This window comes from Chrysemys picta, chromosome 2 (assembly GCF_011386835.1).
Source record: "Chrysemys picta bellii isolate R12L10 chromosome 2, ASM1138683v2, whole genome shotgun sequence".
Taxonomy (NCBI): Eukaryota; Metazoa; Chordata; order Testudines; family Emydidae; genus Chrysemys; species Chrysemys picta.
In genome coordinates this window covers 258035535-258061074 of record NC_088792.1, presented here as the reverse complement: position 1 = coordinate 258061074, position 25540 = coordinate 258035535, and the positions used below count along the sequence as shown (strand labels likewise).

Below are 25540 nucleotides of genomic sequence, written 5' to 3'. Positions count from 1 at the left end.
TGAACAGTGAGGTGACAAAATTGTAGACAATCCAAAATTATTCAAGCTAGCTAAGCCCAAAACCGACAGCAAAGGGTTACAAAGGGATCTCACTAAATTGAGTGACCGGGCAACAAAATGGCAGCTGAAATTCAATGTTGAGAAGTGCAAAGTAATGCACATTGGAAAAGATAATCCCAGCTATACATACAAAGTGATGAGGTGTAAATTAGCTGTTACCACTCAAGAAAAAAATTGTAGAGTCATTGTGAATAGTTCTCTGAAAACAGCCACTCAGTGTGTAGCAGCAGTCAGAAAAGTGAATAGAATGTTAGGAAAGGCATAGATAATAAAACAGAAAATATCATGATACCACTATATAAATCCATGGTGGTTCTTTGAGTGATTGCTCATGTCCATTCCACTTCAGATGTATGTGTATTCCACTGCATGGTTGTCAGAGAGTTTTTCCCTTAGCAGTACCACTCAGGGAAGCACAAGCACTCTCTGGTGCCTTAAGCACAGCATGCAGGCATAATGGGCAAAGCCACCCCCTTCCCCTCTGAGTTCCTTCCTACTGCCCGTGATAGGTGCTAGAGCTCCCTTTCCTTGCTTCTGCAAGTCTTTAGTCAAACCTGTAAGTAGTGCCCATTGTATAGTTAGTGTAGTTTTAGTAGTTAGTTAGCTAGTTGAATAGTGTAAAAATATTTGCTGTTGTTGTTTGTGTGGGTCTGGCACCCAGTCAGGGTACCGGTACTGGAGATATGCCATGCTCTCTGGATTTCAAGCTCTGCCACTTCTGTTGTAATGCGATTCCTGATTGTGACCCTCACTGCCACTGCCGTAAGTGCTTGGAAGAGACTCATAAGCATGCAGATCTGGTCACCCCATCTCAGAAAAGATATATTGGAATTTGAAAAGGTTCAGAAAAGGACAACAAAAATGATTAGGGGTATGAAACAGCTTCCATATGAGGAGAGATTAAAAAGACTTGGACTGTTCAGCTTAGAGAAGAGACAACTGAGAGGGGATATGATAGAGGTCATACAATTTCAAATGGTGTGGAAAAACTGAAGAGGGAAGTGTTTTTTACTCCTTCACATAACATAAGAACTAGGGGTCTCCCAATGAAATTAATAGGCTGCAGGTTTAAAACAAACAAAAGGAAGTACTTCTTCACAAAATGCACTGTCAACCTGTGGAACTCATTGTCATGGGATGTTGCGAAGGCCAAAAAATTGGGTTAAAAAAAGAATTAGATAAATTCACGGAGGACTGGTCTATCAATGGCTGTTATCCACAATGGTCAGGGACACAACCCCATGCTGTGGGTGCCCCTAAACCTTCAACTGCTAGAAGTTGAGACTGGACAACAGAGGATGGATCATTCAAAATTGCCTGGTTGTGTTCATTCCTTCTGAAGCATCTGGAATTGGCCACTGTCAGAAGGCAAGACACTGGGCTAGATGGACCGTTGGTCTGACCCAGTATGGCTATTTTAATAGGAACTTGGCTGGCCTGCCATCTACAAAAATCTTCTTTCCACTCCCTTCCAGGTTCAAAGATCACACCCTCAGCCCTCTCCCAAAGCCCTAATGTGTTTTGTAGCATGCCTGGAAGATCACCCAGTTCTGCCTATTTCAGACCCGGGGGGCAGAGCAAATTCCAAAGTCCTCAAGCCCTCATGGAGAAGACACATCAGCAGCTCCCTCTTTTTTTATAATGAGGGTGATCTAGCTTGTGGCATTGACCACAAATGTGCCAGTTTGGCCAGGAGAGAGGCGGTCACTCAGGTAGGCTAGTCAGAGGCTAGTCATAGCCAACACTTTAAATTCCATCTGGAAACCAATGGACAGCCAATGTAGATCTCGGAGCGCTGATGTCTTAGGCTATATGGGAGACCAGGAAGCTTTGTCTAAACTAGGAGTAACTGTTATTATGGAATCACAGGCTGATGATGTTGATGTCAATGGGAGTTGCACTCAGCACTTTGCAGGATCAGACCCTTAGTTCTGATAGGAGTCTGAAGTTAGCGAGCCTAATATGCTTCGTGTGTGGGACACAGACACACACATACCTACAGGACAGCTGGAGACTGAACTTTACAGCCATCTGTTAACTTTACCATTTTATGAAAATCAGGGATTTTTCCATTTGTTTTGGTTTGAGTTACTATATTTTCTCTCTTTCCCCAAAAAATGAGCTAGAGGAAGTAGCAGGTACATCCAAAAGAAGTAAATTGTTGACAAAATTTTATGCACGTGTGCCCAAATACAATCCCCAGATCTGGGTGTATCGACTGGTGCCACAGTCACAAGGAGGGCACATCTCCCCCTGGCTTGGGTCCTTCCAGCCTGAGCCCCAGCCCTGTAGGCTTTGAGAGTCTGCAGAGCAGTAGGGGCCTGTCTAGGACATGTGGGAACCACCAGACACAGGGAGGCAGCTATGAAGGGAATTTGAGAAGAGGGGAAAGAAGATGGAAGGATTTGGAGAAGGGGAAAGTGACTGGGGAAGTGCCACTTGAGGAGACACTGAGGCTAAATGATATTGCAGAGTTAACCTGGCATCTCAGCACCCAGGTTAGCACCTAGGTCTCAGCACCCAGGTTAGCCAAGGCAGGGGCGAGCATTCCCATGGCAAAGCCACTTTGCTGTGTCCTCACCGTTTTCACTCTTGCCTGCATGTGTCTGGAGGCTTAGCCCATTGGACTATGTGCTGAGACCGCTGGGATTATTTTCCTAATAAATCATGGGAGAACTTGAGTGTCCTTTGTGGAAGATTTGTGGGATGGGCATTGAAAGGCTAGCAGCACTTGAGTGATTTAGCCTGCATCCTGCCTGCAAAGTGAGGGGTTTGGGGGTGAGAGTGGAGTCTGGGAAAAGGGGCGGTTCTTACAGAGATGAATGGGGGTGTGGGGCAAAACAGTCTTGGTTCTGTACTTGAAGAAAATGAGGCAGGGTTTTTGAAAACCATGTTAAAATCAATAAGATGATGGTAGTGAGCTAAGGATAAATGAGGAAAAAAACACTATGCTGCAACTTTATAAGTAGTATATATTAATATATATGCTCAAATTTCTCATGCTGGAGGCATTATAAATCATTTATGTGTTAGAAAATGTATTTATGTTCAGCAAATGGGGTATAAGACGTAGAAGTGACCCATTTCTTTCAAGTATTTACTAAATAACGTGGGTTTTAGGAAATGAGTTTTAGTTCCTGGAATGTGGATCAGATATTCTCTGAATATAGCCTTTTATGGAAATCAACCCCTCCTTGATAAAGAATTGTGTGACATACCACTTACTAAATAAACATTTGTCGTTTTAACTGAAGTGATTACTCAGATACTTGTCGCATTCAGTGGGTGTAATAGAAAGAGAAAGCATGTTCTCATTTCTCGTTCTGAGGAGAGAATCCAGTAGGATTTGTAGTGCCCAGTGATAATAGGTATGGTATGAAAGTAAGTGGGTGAGAGCTTTTTATGGTGACTTATCTTAGTTATCACCAGAGTATGAACCTGGGACCTCTGGAATTAAAGCATGACTTTTTATAGCTTGATCTAAAGGACGGATTCAAAGCCTATTTGACTTCACTAGGCTTTGGATCAGGCCCAAATCCCCCTAGCTGGCACATATCACAGATTCATATCTTTTGAATCAAGTACCAAGGAAGATTTCTGCTACACTGGAAGCAAAATACATTTGTTTCCTTAATTTATAGTATATTTTTGCTACTGAATGGAAAGTTACATATATTCTTTTGTTTGAACTCAGTCATGCTTTAATTATGCTTTAAAATCCTATCTAGTACTGTCCTCCCTGCACAAATTTTACTGGATAACATCTGTTTCAGGAATTGTGTTGATATGTGGCTATATATTCATGTGTCTACTCTGCCTACAATATTTCAATATGACACTATTAACGTATGTTAACAACACCCATGTGGTGGTCTTTTCAAATCAGAAAGAACAGGAAAAGTTCATTTACAGAAAAAACTGTTAGCTGTTGGATAAAGCAAACTATTAAGTATTCCTTACATGTTATGCTTCTAATAAATTTTGTTTAATGACATAATGATTCATACATCACCTTAATGTAGCTCCCGCTCCTTACTGGAGCACTGCCGATATTGATTGGATTACTTTTTGGTTAAAGAAACAGGCTAAACAACAGATCATAATGTTATTTTACAACTAAACTATTTTCTGACAACAAAGTAACAAGCTGGCTAAAGCAGCAAGCCCAGTTTGCCTTTTTTTCCACTCTCCACACACACTTATAGAGAGCCCATCCAGAGCTCTCCCTTCTACAGAAATCCAGTAGTATCTAGGAAAGGGTCTGAACAGAGTAGCCTTCTGTAGGAACCTCAGCACCTTACAGTGGAAGTGAGCTCTGTGTCCATTCCAGTTAAGCAGTATGGAAGGTAGCATTTAATGCAGACCTGGCGAAGGGTCAGTAGATGTCACATAGGGATCTCGGAGGGTCAGCAGCTAATATTCCATCACATAGGCAGAAGTAGCAGTTGTTGAAGATCTGTACTTCAAATCTGGATTCTGTCCTTATGACCCCAGCATAAATTGTGTTTGCCCAGGCTTTGTATGGGAAGTGGGGAATTTAAGTTTTGATTAATCCACTTAAAATAAAAAGTTGTTGCTACCTAGCAACCCCTCCCTCCTCCCCCCCGTGCTTAAATCACGGTATTCAGTTCTGCATTTGGAGCTGAAACTGACTTTCCAGTCTCATTTTAGTCATTCTAGAAGGTAAATTACAATTTTTAACTCTGAACACCCAAAAAATATATCACCATATTACTTTAACAAACTGTTTTATCAAAATATCTGATCTTTGGTGCTGTGAAGGACATTAAAGATACAACTACAGACCAGAACATAATTTTCAATAAGAAGAATGTTGTGCATAACACAATGTGTTGGAAATGGAGAAGTCTACTGACCTTATCCTAAAATAATTTTCACAAACATTCAAAGTCCATTCCGTATTCTCAGCTAAGGCACACGGAGCTGATTATTCTTTATGGCTTCTGGGAAGACATCCCCGCTGTAAAACACTGAATTATTAGATGTTTTCTTCAGTGAGTTGTGTGACAGGAGATGAACCCACAGGATATACTGACTGTGTCTGGTTTCAATTTTTGTTTTGTCTATAAAAAGTCAAAGCTTCCTACGAGCATTATCAGGCAAAATAAATAAAGCAAGAGAGATAATTGTTTAATGAACTTGGAGTAACATGATTCAAGTAGAATACCCCTACAGATTTTGCCAAAGCTAATAAAACTCTTTTGCACCATACTTATTATTTTTGAATAAACGTCAGCTTTGTGAATTCTGAAAGTCACTTTTAAAAGTAGACTTGAATTCAGTTTCTTTGTACTGCTGATAGCTTTTGTTATTTTGACTCTATTAATCACAGTGCAATCAGAGGTGAAACAAGACAGACCTTGGGTGGTATTTGTTAACTGGTGTAAATATTATATAATATTGCCTCTGATGCCTAGTAAAAATGTTTTATGGATCAGTGCTGCAGTGAATTATTAATTATTATTATTGCTTTTTACAAAGCAGTTGTGCAGTATATCAGAATCTATAGTATTTGCTCTGATATAGGACAGTAGTCACAAACTTTTTTTTACTCAAATATATGCAATGGTGTGCAAATAATTACAGGGAGTATTGGATCATATCATTTCTACACTATAGAGACAAACAAACTCATTTTACTAACACATGTATAAGAGCTATCTAATGAAAACCAAAAACGTCTCAAAAAGTATCACCTGCTTCCCCTCAATAGGGTGAATATTCATTAACCTGGCACTCACTCATGAGCCCTTTCCTTTCACTGAACTGGGAGTAACTTTTCCTAAAATACAATCTTTTCTTACATGTAAAACTTCCATATGTGACATTTCAGCATCAGAAATACTGATTCACTGATGCTGAAATAATAAACAACAGTGTGGGACAGGTGAAAGTGGGCATTGCCAAATAAGGTCATTTCTAACCTGTATCTGTGACTTAGAGATCTCTATGTTAATTTGTATGGATAAGAAATGTTTACACTTTGATCAATTAGATAGGTTATCAGCACATAAAATGGTAAAGAGCAATTCAAATACTATTGTTACTATATATTTCACAGCAACTTGCAGTGTTGCCAACTCGCATGATTTTTGTGTGTTTCCACATTCCCTGGAGTTATCTTATTAGGTGAGACTCAGTTTTCGTCTAAAAAAAATAAGTAATAATTTCTCATGATTGCAGAGAATAACTTGAAAATGTGACCTGAGTGCACTCTGAAAATTCAAAACTTAGTAGGCAAATAAAAAGAATCTGACATTTACTATTTAGTTAAAGTCTTGTGATTTTTAAGCCAATCCCATGGTTTTGGGGGCCTGAATCATGGTTTTTAAATGCTTGGACTTGGCAATATCACATTTTTGCTGCACACACCAAAGCCCAAGGTTTTCAAATGTGCCATGCAAGAATTCTAACCCTACATCTTGATCGATATGCACGTCATGCTTCCAAAGAGAATCTTTGCCTTCTATTTGCTTCCCTAGCTGCATAATGCTTTGCTGTACAAAAGAAATGCAAAACAGCAGACAGTTTAATTCCCAAGAAAACCCCATCCATCACACCCAGTATTTATTATGATGATTTAATTAGTTAGGATTTATGGACTTTATAGATTATTTAAATTACCAAGAGAAAGGTCTTGTATGAAGTGAACCTATCTTATTCAGCATGGCTTCAAGAAGACCTTCTCTAATAGATCAAAAATATTAGGCAGATCAGGCTCAGTAACACAATTGATAATTTAAATGATCCTGAGATTTCTAATCTGTCAGTAATAAATTACTATATGTCTTTTGAATAGGATTCAGATTCTGAAAACTAATTCCATCACCTCTTTCTTCTCTTTTTTCTTATTTTGCCCTTCCATTAACTTCTATTGCAACTTAATTTCCTCTGGTCAGGAGAGCAAACCACTGAGCAATAGATTTTCATTCCAATCTGATGTCCAACATGAGAGGAGAGAAGGAAATGTAAATCCTTTCATACTGGGAATGTGAAGAATTACAGTAGAACCTCTGAGTTCAAACACCTCGGGAATGGAGGTTGTTTTTAACTCTGAAGTGTTTGTAACTCTGAACAAAATGCTATGGCTGTTCTTCCAAAAGTACATTGACTTAATACAGCTTTGTAACTTTACTATGCAGAACAGAAAGAAAATGCTTCATTTAGCCATCTTAATTTAAATGAGACAAGCATAGAAACAGTTTCCTTACCTTGTCAAATCTTTTTTTTTAAACTTCCTTTTATTCTTTTAGTAGTTTAGGTTTTACACAGCACTGTACTATATTTTTGTGTCTGTTTGTCTCTGCTGCTGCCTGATTGGGTACTTCCAGTTGCAAATGAGGTGTGTGGTTGACCGGTCAGTTTGTAACTCTGGTGTTCATAACTCCGAGGTTCTTTTATTACAAAACAACTTTATGGTGCCTTGTGTTTATACAGATCCAGAATATAAAAAAGGGACATGTTCCAGGTCCTGAAAAGGCTACAACCTAAATAAGATAAGACAAGACACACAAACATAAGTTACAAAATAGAGCAACGGTTCAGAACAAATCATGTCTTATGGTTATTAATTATGAGCAAAAGGGAGAAGGGATTTCCTGAAGTGGTCTGTTCCAAAGAGAGCTCAGAGGAGGATAAAGTGTGTGCTCAGTGAACAAAAGCAAGGATAACAAAGAAACAAAAATGCAAATGTTTTGGATAAACCCTAATGTTGCAAGGCATAAATCAATCACTAACTAGTGGGGTTAGAAAGAAACATTGCTTGTGGGAAGGCTGCTCCATAACTGTGCACTGCAGAGTTTACTGCATCTCCCTCTGAAGCAGGTGGTGCTGGCCACTGTTGAGACAAGACACTAATGAAGATGAACCACTAGTCTGATTCCGTATGGCAACTCCTGAATTCCTAGAACTGGGATAATGTCCCAGGTGTAGGGGCTAGAAGGGAAAAAGCCAAGAGAGTGAGAAGGAGGGTAGGAAAGAGAAGTAAGGAGAGAGGACTAAGAGCAGCATAAAGGAGAATATGACAGAAGTGGGTGGGGCTGCAATTATGCAAATAAGGGGAAGAAGCTTGTATTTTATTTGGTAAAATATACGTGCCAATAGTGTGGTCGAAGCACTAGTTAAGGAACATCTCTGCAGCATAGCACTATGGACAGGCTTGAGTATTGGGAGGAGAGAGGCCAGAAAGTTGGGCAGTAGTAATTAGAAGGTTACAGTAATCAAGGCAAGCAATGACTGGCACTTAGTTTTAGCAGGAGGAATGTGGGAAAGAGACAGATTTTGGAATTATTAACGGGGAGGACTTTGTGAGAGATGATATGTGGGGTGGTTGAGGAGAGAGAGATAACAGTCTCCTTTAAGATCACTATGTCATTCTACTTATTCCAGCTGTAAGACTGACTGTAGACTACTGGACTTTTTTTCTTAAAGACTAAGCACTTCATCCCCATCATTCACTTGATCTCCATTGAGGCAAGAGTTCAAAATCCCAAGGTTCAACCTGAGCAAATTTCTTCCTGATACTCCTGGGCCAGTCTCAATTAGCCTATAATACCAGTTGGCTCAGTCTTTCTGCTCAAATAGCAAATGGGTACTGGTAGATTTTAAACGAAAGTGAGTGTTGCTGAAAGCGTTTTATAACATGCTGTAATTAGTGATAGGTGATCCAGTTTGGGAATGATCAGAAATCCCTCCCTGCATTCCCAGAACATTGACATATCTTTTAGGCCCCATCTCAATCCTTTTAAGCTTCTGAATTATTCAGATAGGTTTATTTTTCTTTAGGAGTTTGGTTTTGGGACATCTTTGCACTCCATTGGAGTCCATGGGAGTTTTGCCACTGACTTCAGTGGAGCCAGGATTTCACCCCTAGACAGCAGCTAGGACTGGAACCAGACTGTAGCAGTATAGAGGAAGAGGCTGTTCCTGCAGTATTTATTTCTAGGATCGGAAGCAGGAGTGACTAAAATAACACTCAGCGCACAACGATTTGCTGCCAGTATTGCAGAAAAAAATCTCAAAATTGTTCCCCATTAGTCAATTATAAATCCCCGGTATCAGGGAAATCTATTCATGTTTCCTCATTGTGCAATAAATACACTTTCTGGAAAAGTATACTGAGGCTGTTGATAGCGGAGCATATTGTTCAATTCATCCTTTGAAACTGGGGGGGAAGGAAGATCTGTTGAAGACTTAGGGGCTAAGGGGATAATAACTTCCTTTGAAAAATGGTCTATGAAAATGCCTGAGATTTGATGCTGTCTGGTCCATTCCAGAAACAAAACAGTGTGTTTATGAGCTCAGGGTAGGAATCTCTGGCACGGACAATTTAGCAGTAGGGAGTGAACTTTATCAGAGGCAAGAAAATCATCCAGCCCTCCATTCTATTTGGTGGAGGAATTTTAGCAAGGATCATTCATAAGCCCTTTCTGGCATATCATTGTGAGAGAGCCATTAGAGTTCCATTTCCATTTTCCCAACTCAAGAGGTTCGGATAAGCATGAGACAAGCATGTGATTATCTGAACTGAGCCTGAACACAAACCTTCTCAGGTTTGTTCGTCACTGGCTGAATGAGAACTGTGTCACTGTACCTCGCTTTTATTGTTTTAAGGGTAAAATGGTGAAACTAAGAGATCTCAAATGTACACAATTAATTACAAACTGTTGCCTAATTTAAATAGCATTGGAAGTCATGGAGTGGTGTCAAAAATCAAAGAACAGAGTAACATGTGGCACAGAAACACCACACATAATACTTTAACCACAATTAATTGGGAAAATTAGCTATACTCTTCAGTTTAGTCTATATTTTGTACAGTTATTCAGTTTAGTTAGAAAGAAATAAGATAATCTGAATATGTGGAAAGTGAATAGCACTAGCAACCACCTCTTATTTATTAGTTATTTCTTCATATTTATGAAATAAATGTATAGCCCCACATGCTGTGGTCTGAGCATCAACCTTTAGGTTGAAACACAAAGTAATACAAAAGGACTGTTGATGAACCCACATCTTATCCCCCCCCCCCAGTAGTCTGAGAAATGATGGCTTGTGATGTAGGTTCAGAAGTTAACAAATCTGGACTCTGGTAGGCCAAGGGTGATATGGGTGAGTACCAAAACCAAGGACCAGCTCAGAGAACATCCTGCCCAGCACTTGTCCTTCATTTATATGAGAAGGCTCCAGCTTGAACTCCTCTGCTGTTCTCAGTTAAAGCAATATGTTATGACAAAAGAGACAATCTAGATCCTAAACCATTGAAGGCTTTTAGATTGAAAGCAACTGCATGAATTCCAACCCCAAGTTAATTGGAAGACAGTGCCAAATGTAGGTGCATGTAGTCCCATGGCACCACTTAATAAATGGGCTGCAAAATATCTGCTGTCTTCAGTGTCTGAATGATCCCTAGGTGTAGGCCAATGTGGAGCATATTATAGTTGTCTAATATTTCAGTAGCAGACAAAGGAAATAACATACTACTTTGTCCTTTAAAGTGATTTTGTACCTGAAGACATCAACTAATTTTAAACCACACAATGTCCTTGCAAGGTATGTATTAATCGATCCATTATACAGCTGGGAAAACTGAGGCATAGGAAGGTTAATTAACTTGCCCTTAGTGTATATAAGAAAAATGTAATGATAATTTTATTACAGTACAAATATTACACCAACATTAAGAAAAATAATTAAATTCAGTTATTTTACCAACTTTTTTCTAGGGTTTTGGTAGCCCATCTGGTGAACATTGGCTGGGGAATGAGTTTATCTTTGCAATAACCAGTCAGAGGCAGTATTCTCTAAGAATTGAGTTAATGGACTGGGAAGGAAATCGGGCATATTCACAATATGACAGATTTCATATAGGAAATGAAAAGCAGAATTACAGGTAAGCACTTATTGATGTTCTGTTGTTGCTATTGGGTGCTAGATCTTGTCACTGTTTGCAAGTGAAATAAGTGTAATATTAAGTTGCATCCAACTTTTAAATTAAGCATACAAATATAAACTAGAAATGCAATTTTCCAGAGATGGAAGTTGAGAGAGAAATTATCATGTGTGACAACAAACTGTATGGCACAAGAGTCAGGACACTCTGAAATTTGTTAGCATTTGGTGAGCAGTGGCCCTTATCTGGCAGCCTACCCCACACTGAAAATCTTGCTAAGGAGAACAACCAGCAACCTCCCCTTGAGGAGTCTGGGGAGAGGGTCTATTGTTGGTAGGTGTTAGGCCCTTGCCTCTACCCCAGAAGTCTGCAAAGGTAAAGTTGGAGGTTTCTGGACTCTGGAGGTCCCTGGAAGGGGAGGGCATTGAGATTTTGTTACTTGAACTTCTAAATAAATTGGCAACCATTCATTGCCAACCCCTGTGAACAGGCCTTTCAGGTTCCAGTTTGTGTGGCCCTTAGTTTGTAAGGCTCATTCTACTCCTCGTATTAACAGTGTGAACTTTTCCACAGGCTGTCTAAACAGGACTATAGCTCCCAGGTCCCTGTCCATTCTTGTGATTTATTTCTAAGACTTCAAGATTCAATTTCTCATATCCCTAAGAGGGAGGAACCAAACTAGGATGACACCCTGATTTCACAATCCAACAGACCCATTTAAAACTCACCACATTTTTTAACATATCCAAAATCAGCTGTGCCCGCACAACTTAATCTATACCATGCTGGCCCCAATGATTTCATCCCTCACATCTTTTCTAAGCCTGAAATGTCTGCAGACCAAGCCAAGTTCTTTATTTTTTCTGGTAATGTTGGTACTTAAGGGTTATGGTACCTTAACCCTTAACAACCAATGGAAGAGTTAGTATAGTGTTAGTAAATTCAGTGAGATACTGGTTACCTTGGGAGCTCCTATGCTCAGCAACAGGTGATTTGTCATGCTCTATAGCACAGTTCCCTTTCTCTTTAATATAAGCTCCTCTCCTAAACCCCAGTATTGGGGGGGAAGGGATAGCTCAGTGGTTTGAGCGTTGCCTCCTAAACCCAGGGTTGTGAGTTCAGTCCTTGAGGGGGCCACTTGGGGATCTGGGGCAAAATCAGTACTTGGTCCTGCTAATGAAAGCAGGGGGCTGGACTCAATGACCTTTCAAGGTCCCTTCCAGTTCTAGGAGATGGGATAGCTCCATTAATTATTATAAGAACCCCACTCCTACCATGGTCTCCATATGGGTTAGTTACACTGCCCCAAAGTTCAGACTATGGGCACGTGAATCACAGTGCACACCAATGTGGTCTGCTGTCCCCCACGTGCACATGAACTAAAAGGTTCCTAGTTTGCATTAATGAAGTCCTCTTCACATACAACTACATTAATGCAAACTAGGAACCGTTTAATTGGTTCCCACAGTGTCCACATGGGGGAAGTACAGAGCAGCACTTTGGTGTGCACAGCTAGTCACACCCTGTAGTCTGAACTGCAGGGTAGTATAGATAGAGCCATAGACAGTTTACACTATCCTCACATGTATTTTTTTTTTTAATTATATGAATCCAGGAACCATTATCTATCTTAACATTTTGAGGATTTTACTGCTTGATTAGGCAAAAAAAGATACAGATCCTTCAAAGAACTGAGAACATTCCACCTCAGAAAATAACATTGAAGACTATGGAGCTGTACAGAGGAGACTATAAATTTGCTAAAATCTCTCAAACTTTCAACCCAAGGTGGAGCTGAAAGTGAAGAGGATAGACAGAAGCTAGATTATATTGCAAAGGAATGCAATGCAGATGAAAAGAGTAGTTCTATAAACCACTGGCTAGGCCTTGATAAGAATATTGAACATATTAATGTAGTAATACTACTAGTTATTATACCTTGAAAAGAATGAGTTTTTTATACATAGTTGCAAGTCCTCCACTTATCTATCTGAACTTCTAATAGCGCCGAGATGGGGAGATCAGTAAAAAAGAAAACACACTAAAATTCAAAATCACTTAGAGAGAATAGTAACATATATGATTTTTGTGGTTTAAAACAATTTAGTAATAAAAAGACTACTTTCTTTAGACAGAGAGTAAAGCCAAGAAGAAGGGAAATGAGTTTGAAATATATCCTGAATTATACAAGGCAAAACACCTAGCAAGTGAAAGATCTGAGAGAAATGGTGCATAATGTTCTTAAATTGTTGTACAAAGGTACAATTTGGGTACCTAAAGTTAGACTCCTCAATCCATATTCAATTGCCTAAATGAAAGTAGCCTAATCTTCAGAAGCACTGAGACACCACAATTCTCTTTGAACTTCCAGTGATGGAGAAGTTGCATCTACTTTGCACTTTCTCCTGATAGAATTCTGCACCTAAGTGGTACATGAAGCCTTATCTGCCCCTTTGAATATGTCAATTGACATATTATGTCAAGGATCAGAAGTTTCATTTACAATTCTCCTATACAAAATTAGTCCCTGTGTGCTGAAAAGGATGCTACTGAAATCTCAAAAGACAGCTAGAGGGAATCAAGACTGTTATTCATGATCTATATAATTTGTTCTATTATTTTATCGGAAAGAGTGGTTAGTGGACCTCATTAAGGTATAATAAATAATAATGTATGGTCTCTAATGGAATATGAATGACAGAGGCTTCAAGACTGTGTGAACTACTGTCAAATAAAAGAACTGGAAGGTATGAATTTAGTAGGAGGGATAGGCACCAAAAGAATTCAAGTGAAATTTCTTTACACTGATATAACTGATCGAATACATTTAAAAAGAGCAGCAATGGGAGCAACTAGTAAAAAACAGTGTAAAAAAGATTTGGACAAGTAATTGAAAAGGGAAAGTACTTGTGGTACAACTATTGCCTCAAGAGGAAGGGTGATCCCAGACATTCCTTTTTATCCGGAAAATGTCTGTGCTATTCAGCTCCAAGTACATTGCACCTTTCAATGAATTCTCCCACTTCTGAAATGAAACACCCTCCCCGTTCCTATAATTATTATTGTTTATGGTAACACCCATGATGTGCTAAGAACTTTCCAGACATTAAAAAAGAGACAGTCTCCCATTCTGAGGAACTCTCCCTCTCGGGATATAGACAGACTAGTAAAGAGATAATCAATAAATAGGGATTGGTAATTTTTATAAAAGTTGTCTGGATTCATTGTAGGGAGCACAGCAGAAGTGAGTCTTTAAAAGAAGTTTATATAGGGGCTGGGCAAAGGTCTTGCAAATGAAATCAGGCAAGTTACACCAAACATAAGGGGCCATGTGGAAGAAGACAATGGAGGTGAGCTCCCAGTGTGCAGTGAGCTCCCAATGTGATGCTGTGATCCTGGGATGTGTAAACAGCGGAAACTCAAGTAGGAGTAGAGAGATTATTCTACTTCTATATTTGGCACTGGTGTGACTGCAGCTGGAATACTTTGTTCAGGTGAGGTGTCCACAATTCAAGAAGGATTGAAGAGAGTTCAGAGAAGAACCACAAGGATGATTAAAGGATTAGAAAACATGCCTTATAGTGATAGCCTCAAAGAGCTCAATCTATTTAGCTTAACAAAGGGAAGGTTAATTATCTACATGGGAGCAAATATTTAATAATGGGCTCTTCAGTCTAGCAGAGAAAGGTATAACATGATCTAATGGCTGGAAGTTGAAGCTAGACAAATTCAGACTGGAAAGAAGGCGTACATTTTTAACAGGGGGAGTAATAAACCATTGGAACAATTTGCCAAGGTGGATTCTTCATCACTGACAATTTTTCAATCATGACTGGATATTGTTCTAAAAGATCTGCTCTAGGAATTATGTGGGGAAATTCTATAGCCTGTGTTATACAGGAGATCAGACTAGATCAGGGATCAGCAACCTTTGGCCCATGGCTCACCAGGGTAAGCACCCTGGTGGGCTGGGCTGGTTTGTTTACCTGCCGCATCCGCAGGTTCAGCCAATCGTGGCTCCCACTGGCCGCAGTTCGCTGCTCTAGGCCAATGGGGGCTATGGGAGACGACACGGGCCAAAGGATGTGCTGGCCACCGCTTCCCACTGCCCCCATTGGGTTTCTGGGAGCTTAGAGGCAGAATGAAAATGTTAATTTACATCTGTGTTGGGTGAGATTTTGCAGAGAGCTATTGACAAACCAAGAGCTCTTGAAAACTTATCTTGTGTGATGACAGAACCACACTGAGAATGTTATAAAGGGTCAGACTCTGCCTGTGACAAGGTAAAACAGCCTGGAAAGGGATGAAAGCCTATTGCATGGTTGAGTGAGGTATATAAAAAGGAGGAAGATGGGTCCAGGATGTTGCAGAGAAAGCGTGTCCTCATTACCCCAGGGTGGTTGAGGCAGCAAAAAGTCTCTGGGGATTGGGACCTGCACGTTTCAGTTGAGTTGCTTGATTTATTTAGAATTGTTTAAATCCTTTGTTTTAAACAGTAAAGTGTGCCCTGAGGAAAGGGTCTTTAAAGGACTGGGCATGGTATTTGTTTCCCTTCCCAGCTGATGAAGCGGCCCACCAGCATAAAAGGCTAGATCCACTTAGGCATTTAACTTCCACTTTAGGGACTTAAGTACAACATTTGGTGCCACTGAGATTCTGAAAACCCCCACTCGGCAGCCACCTAAGCCTGGAGGTGCTTAAATGACCGGCAGAAACTCAGGCAGTTAGGGAAAATCACCTAGGCACCTGAGTTCCTGACAGTCGGTATGCACAAAACTGCCTAAATCCAGCAAACTACTTCCCACCTTAGCTCTGGTTTAACAAACTGTTTATTTTAATCTGGAAATACACACACACACAGTATGTGTATATATACACCCATTTCGAGAGATGGAGGGTTTTTTTATATATGAAGTTTGATATGCAGTTGATGGACTGCAGAGTAGAATAGGAAAACCATCCAAAATGATTCTAGGTCTCCAGGGTTAAAGAAACATGGGAAAATTTTAGGAAAGTACCCCTGCTTTCATTAGAAAAAAAAAAGGAGATCTTTTTGGCAACCTGAACCAGGTTGCACCAACATGACAATTGTTAAATTTGATCCATGAAAAATCCTGTTGCTACACCTGAAAAACAAAAGGGCCATGTTTCAAAAGTGCAGCAATGATATCAAAAAGAGAGAGTGGGCTGCATCTTTTCACTCAAAAAGTAAAGAACTAGGCAGCCAGGGCTGAATTTTGCAGTTCTTGCTCAAGCTAAACTCTCATTGAAATCAGTGGGACTTTGACTTGGGCAGGATTAGGTCCTAGCTTACCCCAAATCCCAATTTAGGAGTAGTTTGTGCATGGCCATCATGCAGGTGCATGAGGAGATAGGAAGGTGCACAAGTTCTACTAGTCTCTATTTGTGGCCTGTTTAAGGGCGAATACATTGAAGTCCCTGTGCTCAGAGGAACACAGCGATAGTTCTGTCCCCACTCCCATGGAGCATACAGTGCCCCAAAAGAGGAAAGAAAGCGTGGAGAGGAAATAGGGCCATATCCTTCCACATGGGTTCATGAAGCTTCAAACCAGCTCACCCATTTTTCCTCATTTGTATCTGAATACTTAACAAAAGTCAACTAGTAGGAAGCTGACAGCTATTGAAATAATGACGTGCCAGTGATATGCAAATCTCAGTGGCTATTCATATTTGACAAATTTGCTTGAGTGCCCGCCCACTCCATACAAATATATTTCTACAACCATTTCATGAAACAAAACAATGTTGGTCTCTTTGAGATGTTATTATAGGAACTCAAATTGCAAAGCTTCCTAAAACATAGAAACTCTTATTTTCTTTGCCAGCATCACTGTCTCTGATAGTTATAAAAGCAGCCCCAGAATCCAAGCCAAGAAAAAGCTTCATTATTGAATCATAAATAGCTGGCCACCCATTGCAGAATGGTTTTGTCCCTTAATCTGAGAAACCTGCCTTTATTGAGTTAAAGTAGGCCTATATAAAGTTGAAAAGCACAGTTCTCAGCCTCTCTCACACAATTCCTTTCCTTCACAGTTGTTAGACATTTGTCATGTTTGCTCTCAATACATCAAGCAAGGTGAACAAGTTCTACTAGTCTCTATTTGTGGCCTGTTTAAGGGTGAATACATTGAAGTCCATGTGCGTTCCATAACTTCAGTAACTATTAATCTGCAGTCATTCTGCCTAGCAAATTAGCTGTTTTGTTTGTGAGCCATTAGAAATTCCTGATGATGACCACGTTACTCTCTCTGCTTATTCAACACTGTAAATATAAGCAAACATAGGCCAGCTACATTCTAACTTGCTTACTTTCAAATAACACCCATGCAGTCTGAAATAATAACCAGAAATAAATTAGCTTCCAAGTTGGTCTGGGCATTAGATCAAGGAAACCTAAAATAGAAAAAGGATAATGAAAGTATGGGGAAAAACTCAAGAGGAGAAACATCTATTGTTAATGTGGCAGTAATACCTTTTACAGGCAGGAGGAGGGCAAAAAATAATAAGGTTCCAGGTCCAGCAATTGAATGTAGTAAGTTGTGTAAGAATACAAATACCACAAAGTGATGAATTGTGTCCGAGAAAACATGGAAAATAATTTTTCATGTGTTTTTTCTAAAATCTAGCTTCAACATTAGGCAAAGTTTGAGTCAGTCTGAATTGCTCCCATTTGGTGTTTTCAGAAGGGCTCTGTTTTTTCTCTCAGATATTTGTATTCTCTCTACGATTTTTTATTAGTCTAAAGAATATATGATTGAAAAAAGGATAATGCTCAGCATATGTATGTTAAAAATATATGTTTCCCTTTGTTTTCCTTTCAAAATGATACAGCTCCAAGAGAGTTTCTGGGCAGGCAAAATAAAATATATGTATATATCCCAGATGATGACTATAAAGAAGAAAAGAAAGAGATTAGAATATAGGTATCTAGCTGTAAACATATTATGTTAAATAATAACTTACACGTGGTAATCAATTATTCAAAAAGAAACTTGGCGGTGGAACGAAATACAAGAGGTGATAAAAGATAAGAGAAAAAAGCTTGAACTCTGGCAAAGGAGCAGGAGCAAACAAGACCTGGAGGAATACAATGAGTATAAAGAAATTGGCCAGGAATGTAGTTGCAAAAACAAAAGCAAAGATCTTTGAGGAACTTTATACAAAACTTGGAACAAAGGAAGGGGAAAAAGAGTGTATAGACTGGTGAAAGCATGCGACAGAAGTACTAAAGATATAGAGCAGGGGTGGGCAAACTATGGCCAATGGGCCAGATCCAGGCCACAAGCCATTTTAAGCCACCCCGCGAGCTCCCGCTGGGGAGCAGGGTCTGGAGCTTACTCCGCTCTGGCGCTCCAGCCAGGCGCTCCAGCCAGGCGCACCACATGGCTCCCAGAAGCAGCCTCATAGCCCCCGCTCCTGTGATCCAGCCAGGGTGGCTAGGCCCCACTACAGCACTACGGCCAGGCCACAGGGTGGGGGGCCAGCCCACGCAGCTCCCAGAAGCCACGACATGGCCCTGCTCTAGTGCTCCAGCCAGGGCGCAGGGTCGGGGGCCGCATCACGCGGCTCCCAGAAGCAGGGCCAGCTCTACCATTTTTGCCGCCCCAAGCAAAAAAAGCCGCTCGGACTGTGCCACCCCAAGAATGGATGGAATGCCACCCCTTAGCATGTGCCACCCCAGGCATGTGCTTCCTCCGTTGGCGCCTGGAGCCGGCCCTGCCTGGAAGCAGCCGCATGGCCCCACTCTGGTGATCCAGCCAGGGTGCAGGGTCAGGGGCCACACCACGCAGCTCCCGGAAGCTGTGGCATGGCCCCGTTGTGGCTCTTACATGCTCCAATGGCCCCTCCATGATCCAGTGGCCCCTCCAGCACTTCAATGGGAGCTGCAGGGGCAGTGCCTGTGGATGGGGCAGCGAGCAGAGCTGCCTGGCCACGCCTCTGTGTAGAAGCCAGAGAAGGGACATGCCACTACTTCCAGGAGCTGCTTGAGGTAAGTGACTCTCGGAACCTGCACCCCTGAGCCTCTCCCCATGCCCCAACATCCTTCCCCAGTCCTGATCCCCCTCCCACTTTCCAACCCCTTTATCCCAGCCCTGCACCCCAAACCTCTCATCCCCAGCCCCACCCCAGAACCCGCACCTCCAGCCAGAGCCTTCACCCCCTCCCACACACCAACCCCAATTTTGTGAGCATTCATTGCCCGCCACACAATTTCTATTCCCAGATGTGGCCCTCAGGCCAAAACGTTTGCCCACCCCGATATAGAGTCAGTGAGTTTAATCAAAGATGAAACTGGTATGGTGTTGACTGATGGAAGACACATAAAGGATCAATGGAAAAGGTATTCTGAACAGCTTTTCAATGAAGAAAAGCTAAGAGAGCAATGTGACTTCAAAATTATGAACTTTGTTGTAGTGAAAGCCTATCATACCAGATGAAACAGACAAATGCTGTAAAATAAATAAGAAATAATAAGGCCCTAGGCCCATATGGAATTCCTATTGAGGCATAGAAAAAGCTGGGAATAGAAGGTATCTATCTGCTGATACCCCTGTTCAATTCAATCATGAGATGGGAAAAGATACCAAATGAGTGGAGGAAAAGTATCTTGGTGCCTATATATAACGGAAAAGTGTCACTGGCAGTTGCACATGGTATGAAGTTGATGAGTCATACGATGAAACTGTGGAAGAGAATCACTGATAAGAGACTCAGAAGTGAAGTAGATATTAGCATCAATCAATATGGCTCCATGCCAGGAAGATCGACAATAGATACTGTTTTGGCACTGAGGCAGCTAGTGGAAAAATGTAGAGAGTAAAAGAAAAATATTCAGATGGTGTTTGTTTATTTGAAAAAGGCCTTTGGTCGACTTCCAAGAGAATTTACCTGGCAGTGCATGAGGAGAAAATGGTACCAGGACTAGTTGTGCCACTTCTTAAGCCATGTATGTAAATGTAACGTCAATATCAGATCTTCTAGTGGTGAACCAGAAGAACTATTAGTAAAGGTGGGAGTGCATCAGGGATCAGCACAGAGACTTTTCTTGTTTCTCCTTGTCCTGTGTACCCTCCCAGGAAACATACAGAAGGGGGCACCATGGTGCATGCTATTTGCAGAAGATATCATTCTATGCAGTAAGGAGAAAGATAGTCTAGAAGTGCAGCTTGATAAATGAAGAGATGTGTTGGAGAGATATGGGCTCAAAATAAGCAGAGGAAAAACAGAGTAGATGGTATCTAATTTCAATAATGTGAACACTCAAGAATTAATCTTGAAACTAGATGGGTAGACAATACCGAAAATGCAAAGTTTCAAATATCTGGGTTCCAGAATCTCGGGAAAAAGAGAATAAATGCCTCAGTCAAATGGAGAGAAATAAGTGGTGTAGTATGTAACGGATGATACCACTAAAATTAAAAGGGAATGTCTATAAAACAGTGGCCTGTTAGTTTTAATGTATGGCTTTGAGTGTTGGGCAACAAAGCAATATAAGCAAATGATCTGCTCCACCAATAATGCAAAAGTTGAGATGGATAAGTGATATAAGCAAGAAAAACCATGTGAGGAATGTGCATGTTAGAAACATGCTCAAAGTAACACCTATAAACCAAAATATGAGGGAGTGCGGGTTCAGATAGTTTGGTCATGTAAAGTGCAGTCAAGACAACTACGTGGGTGCGAAACTCCAGCAGATCAAGACTGGAGAAAAGGACAGAGAGGCCAACCCAAGAAGAAGTGGTGGGATGTCATAAAGGAAGACATGTTGCATATAGCGTGACAGAGGATATGGTATTGAACAGAGCACATTGGAGGGAGAGGACTCAGAGTGTATCCAATTTGATGGGATTGACACAAGGACGACGACAAAGACATGCTAATCAATGTTGAATTATTAGGTACTTCCTGCATATTGAACCACTCACTTCATCTGCAGTTCCTATGGTACTACTTTACATTTTTTTTATACAATTAAAACCAGAGCTACCTTTAAAGAGCATCAGAACTACATCTCATAGATAGTCATTCAAGCTAGTATCCTTCATGACTCATACTGAGATGTTTCTTGTGGTAAAATCTTCTCAGATTTTGAACATGGATATTCAGGACCAAATTCATCCCTACCTCCATTGAAGTCAGTGACATTTAGACAAGGCCTGTATATTAGCATTGGGGCTGGACAGGTAGAATCCTGAGTTTTCATGAATGAATAATGCAAATAAGGTGACGGTGCTGATTTGGTGAACCAGAGTAGAGTGGGCATTTCCTTTTCTTATACTAGCCCCTATACAAGAAATGGAGATTTTTGTGGGGAAATAGGCAAAAGGGGTATGTAGGATCACATCATTGGCAGAGGGGCAGGGACAATTCAGTAAGTTACTGCATGAGATAAATAGGGAGGGATGGAGTTATATAGGCCCTTAGAGGCAAGGAGAAGAAGTTTAAACTTGATGGAATGGAGAAGGGGAGCCATTACAATGATTCAAAGAGAGGATTGGCATGGTCTTCTGGTTTATAAAATCCTGTGTGATTCAAGTCCTAACTACCTGAGCAACTGTCTTTCTCCCCATGTTATGCTGTGGCAGTTCAGATCAACAGTTGTGTTTGAGCTAACAATGCTTAGACTGGCGGCTGGGAATTCTCATTCCAGTGAGCTGAGTTTTGTAATCTGCTTGGACCAAAAGAAATTGAATATGTTTACCTTCAGGGTACAGTTTAAAATCTATGTTTTCTTAGGCCACTAAGGTAGATAAATAGGCTGGAGGTTTGGTGTAATGTTCAACTCGGATTTTTAGGGTGAAATCTATTGTTTTTTAAATTAATATTGTTTTAACTAATTTTTGAATTATTCTGTTACAAAAAAATCCCATTTTTCTCTTTGCAAAATGGAGATAATACTTACTTTTGTAAAGAGCTTTGACTTTTCCAGATGAAAATACTATTGATTGATAAGTGGGAAGTACTATTCTTCTTCTTCAAAGGTATATGATTTAACAAACATTTTCCTTAAACTGTTGTCACATGGTTGTCACTGTGGTCAAAAAGGGCATTGCTGCGCTCATCACCATTGTGAAACTGCATTTTGAGAAGTGCATACGTTACTTTGCTATCATGGAGATTTGGAGGTAACACACTTGCTGCAGTCAACATCGTTGCTTTTTTGCCACTCCATGGTTTTGATGTAACAGGGAAATGACACCCAACTTGGCAGTGTTGCTGGGTCTCCATCCAGCCTTTCCATGATTACTGCTTTTATTACAGTAGCCTCTAATGGCCCCAACCACAGTCAGGGCCTTATTTTGCTGAGTCCTTTACATTCATGTAACAAGAGGCAGTGCCTGCCATGAAGAGCTTAGAATCTGAAAAACAAACAAGACAGACAAAGCATGGAAGGAAGGAAGTATTATTATTCCCATTTGCAGATGGGAAACTGAGCCGCAGAGGGATTAAGTAAGGGCACACAGGATGTCTGTGGCAGAGCTAGGAACTGAACACAAATCTCCTGTCTCCCAGTTCTGTGCCCAACCCAGAGCATGATTCCTGCCAAGTGGAAGATCTATATTGTGACCCAAGAAAAACAGAATATTTGCGGTTTTACTTTATGTGGTACATTTTCCAATCCATTCTAGGGAAATATCAGTGCAAAATCCTGTCAACAATTTGATTTGCACCATTTCCATACTTTGAAAATTCATCCTCTGGAAGCACATTTTGACCAAACAATGTTACAAGATAGATATTATAAAACAAATATTTAACTTCTATTAAAAGAATTCAGATATGTTTGTCTTGCTTAACTTTATTCATTTAAGACTGTCAAATCAAATTCTATAAAATCTAAATGCTAAAAGTGTAGTAATTCAACCTGATGCCCAGAGGTCTTTGGGAACCATGCCAATATGCTATATCGTTTCAATGACTAGCCCTCGCTGGAAATGCATGAGCTATCTCCAAGTGTAAGTAGAATTTGAAATATAACATTTTGTTTGACTCATTTAAAGTTGATGCAAATATACTTGTATGGCTTATGAATAATCAAACCTAACTTAATGCACTCAAATCCCAATTTACACAATATGTCAACAACTAGACATGATGATTCAGTAAACTTCTCTCTTCCACCTCTTACTTTCTAAAGCTTATGTGTAGTTCACCATATAATGTCCATGACAGTGGCAGTAGGAGTATGTCCCATGATTAGATGATAGCTTTCCTTTTCTCAGTCTAGAAATTATAGAACATGAATATTTATTAACTGGGAACAGTGAAGGTCTTCCTGAATAACAGAAGAGAAGGGAAGAGCAAAGAAGAATAAGGCAGAAAGACGGAAGGAGGAGAAGGAATGGGGAGGAGATTGTTTCAGATTGAGAGGGCTGCTTCTCCCTGGTGTATGCCCATCTTACAGATGTTGCAGGCAACAAGGTGTGGATCACTTGTGCTTTCTTTGAGAGGCAGGTGAGCTCAGTAACCCAGGAGAATGTGCACATCTCAGCACTATGGGCTCACCAGGAGGCCCATCACAGAGTAAAACACCTGCCCCTGTCATCCTGCATACAAAATCTGAGATATTATAATTGGCAGTGCGGTAAAAATGAGTATAACAGAGTTTACTTGTTTGAGTAGGGAAGGTTGTTATTGTCAGAGCAGAAATTGACCTTATCCTGGCATGAAATATGTGGGCATTCAGTGCCATAGAATCCTGTTTCTGCACAGTAACAGACTTTCAACACAAGTTGTGCTACATGGACTCATAATTGGTCTGAGATAAACACCTTTGTACTAGTTTAATTAGCTGATATACATTAGCTTTACCCAACAAAGGGACATAGAAAATCACTTTTTCTGCCTTATAACCAAATTTTCCTTAAAAAAAAAAAGAAGTTCCAGCATTGTAGTTTGGGATTATATCAAAGAATTTGTTGGTTTACATGAACTCATTTAACACTCTGGAAAAAGTACTTTAGCTCATAACAGATTAATAATTTCCTCTTATGGTATCAAGCATTTGCACTGTTTACTTCAATAAAGTTAGTTAATCTTAAATTCTCCCATCAAAATTAAATTTTGCTAGTAGGCTTCATGCCCTGTCAGTAAAGGAACCATTTTCCGCCCAGTAAAGCAGCACTCCATACAGCCCAGAAATTCCACTCCAAAGGGGGTGGCTGGGGTGTCTCAGCTTTCCACATCTCCCTTCCATCTTTAAGTTCTAAACCTGCATGCCCCAATAAATACAAATTATATTCCCTAGATGTAAGATGGGCCCTAAAACGCAACATTAGGTCAAACAAAACCTGTTTTGAAAAATAAGTTCTCTTTTTGTCCATTCTTCAGGCCATAAAAATTCCACATAGCATCTAAAGTGACAATCTCTAGGTACATCTGAGTCATGATCAGAGATGTCTCTGGCAGAGCCCTCTCTTCAGGTATCAGGGTAGACTCTGCCAGATCTATGACAGGACCAAATCCACTGTACTCTTTGGCTGCCTGGCTTTGCTCCAGTGATGCAAAACATACACAACTGGGTGTGCAGCTCCTTTGCAATACCAGAATGGTTCAAAGCAACTGGGCTGGAGTGAACTGTCCCAGAGCATTTCGTGACAAGATTTTTCAAGCAGCACACCACTACAAGCTGAATATAAAGACATCTGCCTTGGTAATTAGGTCCTTCAAGGTGCCTTTGACCCTTAATTTCTCTGTCCTTCACATTTTTTTTCTGCTACTGACTAATTTTCAGTAGCCTCCTCCTCTGGGCTGATGGATTCTTAGGTGTTAGAATTAACTGGTTCTGTTCTCACCTAAACATTTGCATTCCTGTAACTGCAGAATAAATAAGCCTTAGGGCCTCTTCTTCTTTTTGGTATGCAGTTGGCACAGAGCTTGGAATAATTCAAGGTTCAATTTAGGATTGGTTTTGTTCTTTTTTTGTAGTTTTTGAAAACTTCCTCTTGGGGCTGTTGGATACTTAATCCACAAATCTGGATGGAAGCCTGCATTCCAAAATTTTCCAGCACAGCTTTATCTATGGGACTCAGTGGCATGCCTTTACCAATTGTTAGAGGTCTATTACAGGAGTGGGTGGGGTGCGGTTCTGTGTCCTGCAATGTACAGGAGGTCTGACTATATGATCATGATGGTCCGTTCTGGCTTTAAAGTCTTTGAGTCTATGCGTCTTCCAAGCTCCTGGATTCTATTTGTTCTGAAAAGGGAAATTTATGGGTAAAAATTAAATTGTCTCATTTGTCCATAGGGATTACCTACAATAAAGTAAATAAATTTACCATTTCAAGTTACTAATCATTTAAGGGAAGAAATAAAACGGGTACCCATCAATTTACTGGACTTTTAACATTTCCATGTAATCAGTAACTTTGCAAATCAAATTACTTAGCTATTTAAAGTATATTAAACAAAAAAAAAACAAAGCAAAATAGTGCATTTTAAACTGTCCCAAAAGGCTTCTCAGTCATCAGTTGAGAATTCCCGTTGTAGCATTTTTAACGTTTGTTTAGCAAAAGCAAATTGATTTGGTGTCAGTAGGTTTGTATA

The 25540-nt window shown here is 40.3% G+C and overlaps 1 protein-coding gene across 1 annotated transcript in view; it reads left to right on the top strand.

The window, feature by feature from the left end:
- Window positions 1–25540, top strand: part of ANGPT1 (angiopoietin 1) — a 196279-nt gene that overhangs the window by 134360 nt on the left and 36379 nt on the right. The window contains 1 exon segment of the mRNA XM_005287247.5: window positions 10806–10972. Within this exon segment, the coding sequence (XP_005287304.2) occupies window positions 10806–10972 (167 nt within the window).